A 12,214-nucleotide genomic window follows, 5' to 3' on the forward strand; every position below is an offset into this window, starting at 1 on the left:
CAAACAATACCCCATTATGAAAAAGTGAAAACAGTTTTGTAGAAATCTTTGCAAATTTATCACAAAAAAACAACAAAAAAATACATATTTACATAAGCATTCAGACCCTTTGCTATGAGACTCAAATTTTAGATCAGGGGAATCCTGTTTCCATTGATCATCCTTGAGATGTTTCTACAACTTGAATGGAGTCTACCTGTTGTAAATTCAATTGATTGGACATGATTTGGAAAGAAACACACACACACACCGGTCTATATAACCTCCCAAAGTTGACAATGCATGTCAGAGAAAAAACCAAGCCATGAGGTTGGTATCGTCTGTAGAGCTCTGAGATAGGATTGTGTCGAGGCACAGATCTGGGGAAGGGTAGCAAAAATATTCTGTAGTATTGAAGGTCCCCAAGAACACAGTGGCCTCCATCGTTCTTAAATAGAAGTTTGGAACCACGTAGACTCTTCCTAAAGCTGGCCACCCAGCCAAACTGAGTAATCGGAGGTGAAGGGCCTTGGTCAGGGAGGTGACCAAGAACCCGATGGTCACCCTGACAGAGCTTCAGAGTTCCTTTGTGGAAATGGTTGTCCTTCTGGAAGGTTCTTCCGTCTCATCAGCACTCCACCAATCAGGCCTTTATGTTAGAGGGTCCAGACGGAAGCCACTCCTCAGTAAAATACACGACAGCCCACTTGGAGATTGCCAAAAGGCACCTAAAGGACTCTCAGACCATGAAAAACAAGATTCTCTGGTCTGATGAAAAGTGACTGAATTCCAAGCGTCACGTCTGGAGGAACCCTGGCACCATCCATACAGTGAAGCATGGTGGTGCCAGCATCATACTGTGGCGATGTTCTTCAGCGGCAGGGACTAGGAGACTAGTCAAGATCGAGGGAAACATTAGTTCAAGTAACAGACATCAACATCAACTGTTCAGTGGAGACTGTGTGAATCAGGCCTTCGTGGTCAAATTGCTGCAAACAAACCACTATTAAAAGGACACTAATAAGAAGAGACTTGCTTGGGCAAAGAAACCCAGAGCAATGGACATTAAACCGGTGGAAATTAAACCATTATGGACATTAAACCGGTGTCCTTTGGTCTGGAGTCCAAATTGGAGATTTTTGGTCCCAACTGCCGTGTCTTTGTGAGAAGCAGAGTGGGTGAAGGGATGAACTCTGCATGTGTATTTCCCGACGTAAAGCATAGGGGTGGTGTTATGGTGTGGGGGTGCTTTGCTGGTGACACTGTCTGATTTATTTAGAATTCAAGGCACACTTAACCAGCATGGCTATCACAGCATTCTGTAGCCATACGCCATTCCATCTGGTTTGAGCTTAGTGGGACTATCATTTGTTTTTCAACAGGACAATGACCCAACACACCTCCAGGCTGTGGAAGGGCTATTTTACCAAGAAGGAGAGTGATGGAGTGCTGCATCAGATTACCTGGCCTCCACATTCCCCCGACCTCCACCAAATTGAGGGGGTTTGGGGTGAGTCAGACGGCAGAGTGAAGGAAAAGCAACCAATAAGTGCTCAGCATACATGGGAACTCCTTCAAGACTGTTGGAAAAACATTCCAGGTAAAGCTGGTTGAGAGAATGCCAAGAGTGTGCAAAGCTGTCATCAAGGCAAAGGGTGGCTATTTGAAGAATCTCAAATATATTTTGATTTGTTTCACGTCTCCAGGGTATGTGGGACGCTTAGCTTCCCACCTGGCCAACAACCAGTGAGATTGTAGAGCGCCAAATTCAAATACAGAAATAGTCATTATAAAAATTCAGAAAACAAAAGATATTTTACATAATCTTTAAAACTAACTTCTTGTGAATCCAACCAGTGTCAGATTTAAAAAATACTTTACAGCGAAAGCATTTGAGAACATAGCCCAGCAGACAAATCATTACAAACAGTAGCCAGCCAAGTAGAAGTCAAAAATAGAGATAAAATGAATCCCTTACCTTTGATGATCTTCATATGGTTGCACTCAGAAAACATTAATTTACTCAATAAATGTTCCTTCTGTCCGATAAAGTCTCTTTATATCCAAAAAACGTTTTCAGTTATCTACAGGCTCAAACGCAGTCAAAACAGGCAAACAAAACATCCAAATTGTATCCGTAAAGTTCATAGAAACATGTCAAACAATGTTTATATCAAATCCTCAGGTTGTTTTTAGCCTAAATGATCTATAATATTTCAACCGGACAATAACCTTGTCAATATAAAAGGTAAACCAGAAAGGCACTCTCGGGATTGTGCATGAAAAAGCTCTGTGACACGTCAGGGTCCACTCATTCAGACTGGTCTTACTCCCTCATTTATCAGAATACTGAAACAATTTCTAAAGACTGTTGACATCTAGTGGAAGGCATAGGAACTGCAATTTGAGTCCTAAGTCAATGGATACTGTAATGACATTGAATAGAAAACTACAACCCCCAAAAAAAATACTTCCTGAATGGATTTCTCTCAGGTTTTCGCCTGCCAAATCAGTTCTGTTATACTCACAGTCACCATTTTAACAGTTTTGGAAACAGAGTGTTTTCTATCCAAATCTACTAGTTATATGCATATCACATCTTCTGGGCTCAAGTAGCAGGCCATTTAATTTGGGCATGCTTTTCATCCAAAATTCAAAATGCTGCCCCCTACCCTAGAGAAGTTAACACTTTTTTGGTTACTACATGATTCCATGTGTTATTTCATAGTTTTGATGTCTTCACTATTATTCTACAATGTAGAAAATAGTAAAAAATAAAGAAAAACCCTTGAATGAGTATGTGTTCTAAAACGTGTGACCGGTAGTAAAACAAATATGGCTATTATTATTGTTGCATTCATATTTTAGTACTGTGTAGATTAATTCTGACTGAGGAAATGTATACTGGCTATGGCATCTCAAAATGGACAAATGGTACCATTGCTGCTTTTTTCTAATTTTTCAAGCAAAGATCTTTTAAGGGAGTATGCGAGCACACAAGTTCGGTTCGACTAGCAGTGTACGGCTAGGCGACAGCCAAACTGAAGCATGCTGATGCCTTAAGAGGTGGGGCTTCTGGCCCCAGATAATAAGATGCACAAGTGGGTCTCAGGGAGCAGTGTGTATGTGTGCATGCATTGAAGATTAGGGTGACAGTAGGAAAGCCAGTTTGCCAATTTTGCAAAAACTCTGTATAATGTTTCTGGCTTAAAGAAGAACACGAAGGAGTGAAAGAGAAAAGAATGGCTGTTTTCCCTGTGGATTAGGGAGTCAAAGGGATTGGAGTGTGAGAACCGGCATCCTCTGTCCGACCGAGCACTGTCCCTGCCAGAGAGACCCCCACACAAACACACAGCAGCTCACTTCCAAAAGCTGTCATTAGCAGTGTGATTATCCCTCTGTACTATGGCCCAGTAGTCAGGTCAGGTGACTGGTCTTACTGTGCCTGAATTATTATTATTTAAAAATTTTTTACCTTTATTTAACTAAGCAAATCAGTTAAGAACAAAATCTTATTTACAATGACGGCCTAGAAACAGTGGGTTAACCAATTTCAACCTTGTCAACTCGGGGATTCGATCCACCAACCTTTTCGGTTACTGGCCCAACGCTCTAACCACTATGCTACCTGCCGCCCCACTGCCACTCTGATGATGACAGCTCACACTTCACATACTAATTGAGCACTAACATACAGACCGCAATCACATGATGCTGGGGCTCACACACAGGCACACGTAAACACACACCCACACATGGTTTAAGACCACGGGGTCTGCGTTACAGCCAAGACCACCCGCTCTGACAGAGAGCTTACTGGATTTAGATACTAATGAGCCACATTACTGCTACGTTTGATTTTTGTTTAGAAAATGTCTACTGCCGCTACTGGAGGATTGAGGACTGTACCTGTCTGTAAAACCCAAGAAGACAAATGGGTTCAATTAGTAGTGTCTATAAAGCTTTGTTTTTGTAGTGTTTTGTTTTTGGGTGGGCTGTGTTTGTGGTCTCTCGTTGCCACAGTGGACAGAGAACTTGCGGACTGCATCTTTAAAGGCCAATACACCTTTTAAAAAGAAAGCCAGTCTTACTCAGACATTTTGTGGGAGTTATATAAACCTCTATTCCAGCCTGCAGCCCAAACAGTGTCAAACACTGTCAGCCCTTTCTCCATCACCCATTCTATACCTCCTTTCTCTCACTCTCCATCCATCACATCCCCTCCTCCATTTCAACTGTCCATCTCTCCTCTTTCTCTTCATCATCCATACCCTACAGCTGCATCTCTCGGTCACTCATTTCCTCTATCACCCAAACCCTTCAGCACCGTTTCTTTCTCCCTCCAATTCCATCAACCATTTACATTCTCCAATCATTTTTGCTCTCGTTCCTTAACCTTATTGTCCATGGGCCACCCCTCTCCTTCCGCTCTCACGCGTTCCAGAGAAAGAGTGAGCTGGCCATGAATAGAGCAGGAGGACAAACACTGTTCTCTCCTTAATCTGCACTCCTCCTTTCTGAAAAGAGAGGGAATAATAGACAGCCCTCTCCCACACTACCTCTTTCCCAGTCATTTATTCATTTGATTTATTCATTCATCCCTCCTTCATCCAGTCCAGATCAGACAAGAGCAGTTCCTGGCATTCCAGCACATGACCACTTACCCTCCTCCCTCATTTGCCTCATCTATTCCTGGCATTCCCATAAATACATTTTATACCCTTCCTCTCCATCCCTCCACACTTCAACTCTATCCCTCTTATCACATCTCTTCTACCCACTCACCCCCCTCCTGGCATTCATCACTCTGCATTTCCTCCCTGGGTACCATGGTAACAGGTGATGAGGGGAAAACAGACCAATCTGACCATGAGGCTTCTGATGGTCCTCATCCTGCTGTAGGTCAGAGGGCACATGTGCGCGCACACACACACACACCCCGCTGTGGAGAGGCAATCAAAACATGTTCCTATGGAGGGATAGATGGTCGGAGAGCGAGAAAGATATGGCTATATAGAAGTGGCTTGTTTTGTCCATTTGAGTGTGTATACACCACAGCAATCACGGTGTACAATGAGTACCATCCCTTCCACAGTCACACCCAGAGACCGACTCAATCACAACTACCACCCACACAGCTCCTGTCACAGCACACCGCCATCTGGGCTAAGGCTGTGATAGTCATGGAATTTTGGATGACGTTCATCTCGCTGACCAATAACCGAGGTCACCATTATAATATTTAGAATTTTAAAAGATGCACATTTTCTCCTCTCCTGACTGCGTGTGCTGCTGCAGGGAGAGGGGGCGTTGCCTAGGCAACCAAAGAGTCATTTGCTACAACACCTTGCTTGTTTCAGTTTCATCACGTTGTAAAGAGTCCATGTTAACTTGGAAACTAACTCAACCGCACAAATGCCCGGCCGTCCAGTCTTCAGTCAGCTGTTAAATATATATATATATTTTTTTTTTAAACGGTGACTTATGACTGATTTTATTTTCAAGACAGTATTCATCCATAATCGTCGGTAACACGATTATACGGTAATTGTGCCAGCCCTAATCTGGGCTGCATCATACACCATTCTGTTATATAAGACTCATATCAACTACTCCCCCTATGTTACAATGGCCTTATATTCCAGTCAATACAACATAGACAGAAGCGGCCACTAAGCACAGATCTATGACCTTTTAAAGATCCTGACCTTGGTCATTGTGAATTTGAACAGAAAACTGCAACACCAAAATGAACCATTTGCACCCTCTTAGCATTTTTTATAACAGCGTCATTCTCCTCCCTCTCCTCTGACTAGAGCTGCATTGAGAAGATTTGCATTGTGTTCCAAAGTTTGGACACATCTACTAATTGAAGAGTTTTTATTTACTATTTTCTACAAAACAATCATATAGTAACCGATATAAAGTGGTAAACAAATCTAAATATATATATTATATTTGAGATTCTTCAAAGTAGCCACCCTTTGCCTTGACAGCTTTGCACACTCTTGGCATTCTTTCAAACAGCTTCACCTGGAATGCTTTTCCAACAGTCTTGAAGGAGTTCCCACATATGCTGAGCACTTGGTGGCTGCTTTTCCTTAACTTTGCGGTCCAACTCATCCCAAACCACCTCAAATTGGGTTGAGGTCGGGTGATTGTGGAGGCCAGGTCATCTGATGCAGCACTTCATCACTCTCCTCCTTGATCAAATAGCCCTTAAACAGCCTGGAGGTGTGTTGGGTCGCTGTCCTCTTGAAAAACAAGTGATAGTGGAACTAAGCCAGAAGGGATGGCGAATCGCTGCAGAATGCTGTGGTAGCCATGCTGGTTAAGTGTGCCTTGGATTGTAAATAAAGTCAGACAGTTTCACCAGCAAAGCACCTACTCCTCTATGTATGGGATCAATATCATGCCAAATGTATTCAAATGTAAATCACCAATCCACAAACGTAAATCACTATCCACAAACGCAATTCACTATCCACAAACGCAGTTCACTATCCACAAACGCAATTCACTATCCACAAACAAACAGCTTTTGATTTGTATCTGTAAATCGAGGGCCTTAAGTAAAATGACTGCCATAAAGTTTTGTACATGGGAGAAATATGCGCAAACATGAAAGGTATGGCAAACCTGCAACTCCATATTTGGAAGCGCTTAGGTCACCTGACTTTTGGCAGGGATTTGACGACAAGAAAAAGACGAAGTTCTCACACAGAAAAAAGTTAGCACGGTAGAAAGTGATTTGTAGTCGTAGAAAGCGATTTATATATATTGCTGACAGGCTCTCATTCGGCCATGTTGATGCCTAACTTTCAAGGTTGCATAAATTATAGTATGGTAACCATAATATATTAACCATATGTGTAACCATAGTATGTCGAAACCCTATATTACTCTATATTTGCGACACCATTGTGGTGTACCCCCTTTTCCTCAACCACATAGTTGAATTAGCTGGCCAGTGTGATTGCACCACTAAATGTGAAGGATATACATTCCCATACATTGTAAGGGATTATAATCCATCCGCTGTCTCGTCTCATGTTGCACAGACAACGAGCATTAAGGAGACATATGTATTCCTGAGGCCTCTAACAGTTTCCCCAGGAGAGGCATGAAAAAGGTAGAGGGGAGGTGTAGGATATGGGATCAGACTCCTTCCCCCCAACCTGGACTTGAACCAGGGACCCTCTGCACATAGACAAGTCACCCTTGAAGCATTGTTACGCAAAACAGCAGTCTCAACGTTAACAGTGAAGAGGCGACTCTGCCTAGAAGACCAGCATCCCGGAGTCACATCACTGTTGACGTTGAGACTGGTGTTTTGCGGGTACTATTTAAATGAAGCTGCCAGTTGAGGACTTGTGAGGCATCTGGTTCTTAAACTAGACACTAATGTACTTGTCCTCTTGCTCAGTTGTGCACTGGGGCCTCCCACTCTTTCTATTCTGGTTAGGGCCAGTTTGCACTGTTCTGTGAAGGGAATAGTACATAGCGTTGTACGAGATCTTCAGTTTCTTGGCCTCTGTACGCCTATGTAGATATTCCATTTAAAAAAATCTGCTGCTTCCAGCTACAATAGTCACTTACAACATTAACAATGTCTACACTGTATTTTGGATCAATTTTAAGTTATTTTAAATTGAAAAAAAAGAAAGTGCTTTTCTTTCAAAAAACAAGGACATTTCTAAGAGACCCCAGACTTTTGAATTGTAGTAAGTGTGCGTGCGTACACACACAGTATATCATATATATGGTATATACAGTGCATTCGGAAAGTGTTCAGACCCCTTGACTTTTTCCACATCGTAATAACATTGCCACCCTCATCAATCTACACACAATACCCCATAAAGACAAAGCGAAAGCAGGTTTTTAGAAATGTTTGCAAGTGGTTTTTGCTTTTTCATTATGGGGTATTGTGTGTAGATTGGTGGTGGGGGGCAATGTAATAATTACATTTACATTACATTTAAGTCATATAGCAGACGCTCTTATCCAGAGCGAATAAGGTTGTAACGTAAGAAAATGTGGAAAAAGTCAACAGTACTGAATACTTTCCGAATGCACTGTAGGTTGTCCATACATAGATGCATGCTTTTTAACAGGGGGCTGCTCAGCTCTACTCTGCACTTAGCAGCACTTGGCACTCTGCTGACAGAGGTTAAGTCACCATCACCATAAAGTTCATTAAGTTCCTACTAGCCTACACAGTAAAGATGGATGGATGCATGGATAGACTACTCCCCTCACTACACTAGGCTAACTGGCGTTATCCCACCAAACTGTCTATGGTGAAGGCTGTGGGTGGAAATGCGTTGCTATTCTGATTGTTTCTCTGCATTTCAATAACGCTCTATAGAACCAGCAAAATAATTACGGCTTTTAAAGACTAAATACTAAAGGCTTCCCTTCTTTTCGCCGACAGACTTTGAATGGCGTAATCACCCAATTCATCGGCAGCCGTGCCAACCAACAGGGCCCAGTAACATTGTGTGTGTTTTGGAGGACGTGATGGCCCAGTGGTGGTCCAAGGTTTTAGTGTAGTTGATTAAATCAGCATAGCAGAGTCTGGGGCTGAGAGACAGCCAGGATCCCATGCTGGGAGAGAGACAAACACAGAAAAGACCTCCACCATGGGGTCCTGGTAGAGACAGACCTCCCACACACCGCTCTCTCCCAGAGTCAGACATTTTCTCTTTCAATCCCACTCACCCGCTCCCTTACATTAAGAACACACACACACACACACACACATACCCTCCCGGTCTTCCATCCTACCCTCGTTCTCAGCTCAGGTCTCACCTACCTCTCTCTTGTACAGGGTTATTATTAGAGGGGAAAGGGGGTGCCATTACATAAAAAAATTGTCAGACCAGACCAGCTCCAGAGTGATGTCATCATGTGTGTGATGGGGGAGTTTCGTGGGTGCTTACATTGGGTGCTCTGTTGTGACTCAAGAGCTCATTTGCCCATTCACACACTTTCCCTCTTTCACTACAGCCCTTTCCCTTTCTCTCCCATCTCCCCCCCAGGCTTAATTGACTGCAGTATCGGGTGAGGGAGAATCATTCTGCGCTGAGAATCAATCGTTCCATTGTGGGGCGGTGGGGCAGATTAGTGGCTAGTTAGCACTGGTGAATAATGTCAGCTGGCACCATTGAACCGGTTGTCAATCACACAGGAAACAGCACAGCACCAAGGCCTCATAGAAACATACAAAAGTAGCCCTGTACCAGCCAGGGCTACAGCTCTAGTTGATATAACATGCTTTCTGTTGCAGTAATTGGATGTGGTTCACTAAAGGCATGGCTTACACTGGGTTTTGTGAGACAGATGTAAGCCAGCCACACACGGACAGGCATGCGCACACAGGAAAATACAGTAGGTTAGTTTACAGCCGAAATGATGTTCTGTCCAGATGGCTAAGGCATGGTAATAGTGAAGCATGGTGCGGTTAACACCAGGGCTCAGTCCCCTCAGGGAAACCATGTGCTGCTGACTTGGCTCTGTGTGTGTGTGTCTGTGTGTGTGAGTGAGTGAGAGACCAGGCTATGTGTCGGCTAGGAGTCACTATGGATTATCTTGCCTGCTAATGACTGTTGTTGTTCATGTAAAACATGATGAAGCAGCTTCCTGCGGCAAGAGGCATTACTTAGACTAACACAGAAGCATAGATAAAGTATGTGGCATCATTCTCCACACACACACAATGAATCAGAGCGGGTAAAGCCAGTGTCCGGTGAGGGATATTATTCAATTTCCTTTGCGGATTCTCACAACCAGAACCCCTCCACTGATGCTGTCAGAGTGACTGGGAGTGAGAACTAGCACAGTCTCACATTGCAGCTCCTCCTGTTGCAACAACTGCATTTTGTAAAGCTGCCTTCCGGGGCTGAAGGGTAGGGCTTAGGTTACTTCTTTACTAGGTTAAATAAAGTTCAACAGCAGATGTTTATTTAAATCCTCACATTAATATATGTTGATCAAATTCAACAAAAATGCTCAATGATTGAAGAAGCAGAAAAAAGCACAGCATGTTTTTTTTTCTTCCCTGTGATGGTTTCGGCTGATTCTGATGTGGGCAAAATAATCTGAAAATGGGGAACAGCTGTTCTGGGAATTTCTGTACCAGATTTTGCTGCAGCAAAATATGAGTAATGGCATCCTCATCATGCTACAACTAGATTTATTGAGAGGCCATAAAAGAATGCCAAAGATTAAGAGCTACAGGTAGATGTTTTTTGGAAGCTATACACGTGTACTCAGGCGATGGGTAACAAAACTGATGAGGGCATGATTAAAAGGCTGGAGATACAACTGTACGCCATCACGTTAACATACTGTAATGGCACTCTAAAACGTAATGACTAGCAGATGATGCACACACAAACAAGAGTCATCAAATCAGAAAATACTGCCTGACACATGCACTCCAAGCAACAGCAGACAGAAACAAAACTCTATTACAAATCAAAAATATGTCAGCCTAGAAATATGCTGAGAAATAAGTATAAGTAAGGCGACTAACCTATTGACGTTAACAACCTATCCTTGCTCATTCATTCTGAAGACTGTCACAAAAGAGAAGGACAGAACAGCCAGTAATCTGAGTCGGTTGGTTTCTATGTCAGCCCAAACGCTCAACTTACAACCTCACATCACTCTCTATTCAGAAAGCAGGATCCCTTTGGAGCAACAGCAAAGCACATACACAAACTCAAAGACCGTCAGGTACACACACACACACACACACACAGCTGTAGTCAGTACCTCCATGGCGAGCGCAGCCGTCTGCTGGTCGTAGTGGTTGAGGAGGTTGGGCATGAAGGTGGTGTTGTAAGGCAGGTCCTGGCACATCCGTAGTCCTATTGGCTCACAGGTAAACGTACTGTGGCTCTCTGCTGTCTCCGCATGGATAGACAGACAGGGTGAGCAGAGGGACCAGAGGAAGAGGAGGAAGAGTGACCTAGACATGACCCTGTCTCTGTGTGAGTCCCACCTCACACTCATCCTCAATTCACAAAGCAGGGTAGGGGGAGAGAGGGATGAAGAGAGGAGATGAGGGATTAGAGAACAGCGGGGCTATTCTTCTACACAATCACACCCTGGAGATCTGTGGAGCTCGCAGGGGAGTCCTGCTACTTCCATCCCCAAGAGAATGTACCCTGCCTGGCAACGGGATCCACAGCCAGCCTCTCTCCTCCAGGCCCTCTCTTGCTGAGTCTGTACACGCTGGAGGGCTGAGATCATCAGCCTAGATGTTCCACCGTCCCCCCCACAGCTATGGTCCTCTGTTCTCTCCAACGAAAGAAAATGAGAAACTGCCTATTGAAAGTCTTCAGTGTTTCTTCAAAGAACGTCCAACGGCCGAGTAACACGTCAAGCAAGACCTACAAGTTCAAATACAAAAGAATGGTAAGACAAGTGGCAAGAAAGTCCTCTAAATGTGTATAAGTGACAAGAGCCAGGGAGTTGAAAAACAGCATCCCCATCTCTCATTTACACAAGTCCCCATAGATCTTCAACATATCTGATTCAATAGACATAATGCTGTAGATATTACATTATTATTAGTCACTTATATGTATTACATGTTCAATTGAAACATCTAAGCTACTTCTAGGTTATTGATAAGGGCGAAAACAGTTAAACATAGGCTGACAGCAACAGTGTACAAAACATTAGGAACACCTCTTTCCATGAGGCAGACCAGGTGAATCCAGGTGACAGCTATGATCCCTTATTGATGTCACATGTTAAATCCACTTCAAATCAGTGTAGATGAAGGGCAGGAGACAGTCAAAAATATATATATGTTTAAGCCGTGAGACATGTGTAGGTGTGCCAATTCAGAGGGTGAATGGGCAAGAAAAGATTTGTCACCAAAGCCCCATATACTACCCACCACTGTGACCTGTATTCTCTTGTTGGCTGGCCCTCGCTACATATTAGTCGCAAAACACACTGGCTGTAGGCCATCGAAAGTCCTTGCTGGGTAAAGCTCTGCCTCATCTCAGCTCACTGGTCACCATAGCAACACCCACCAGTAGCATGCGCTCCAGCAGGTATAGTTCACTGGTCATCCCCAAAGCCAACACCTTCTTTGGCCACCTATCCTTCCAGTTCTCTGGTGCCAATGACTGTAAAGGGTTGCAAAAATCACTGAAGTTGGAGACTTGTATCTCCCTCACTAATTTTAAGTGTCAGCTGTCAGAGCAGCTCA

The 12,214-nt window shown here is 43.6% G+C and overlaps 1 protein-coding gene across 4 annotated transcripts in view; it reads right to left on the minus strand.

The window, feature by feature from the left end:
• LOC118368473 (frizzled-3-like) overlaps window positions 1-12,214 on the minus strand; it is a 34,913-nt gene that overhangs the window by 20,740 nt on the left and 1,959 nt on the right. For 2 of the 4 annotated variants that reach the window (XM_035752600.2, XM_035752599.2), the window contains exon 2: window positions 10,762-11,381. The exons of 1 other annotated variant lie outside the window; for it this stretch is intronic. In XM_035752600.2, the coding sequence (XP_035608493.1) occupies window positions 10,762-11,001 (240 nt within the window). In that variant the 5' untranslated portion in view covers window positions 11,002-11,381. Of the gene's footprint in view, window positions 1-10,519; window positions 10,674-10,761; window positions 11,382-12,214 lie in introns of those variants that run through there. One more of the 4 variants, XM_052496961.1, reaches the window with a different exon arrangement.

This window comes from Oncorhynchus keta, chromosome 35 (genome assembly GCF_023373465.1).
Source record: "Oncorhynchus keta strain PuntledgeMale-10-30-2019 chromosome 35, Oket_V2, whole genome shotgun sequence".
NCBI lineage: Eukaryota > Metazoa > Chordata > Actinopteri > Salmoniformes > Salmonidae > Oncorhynchus > Oncorhynchus keta.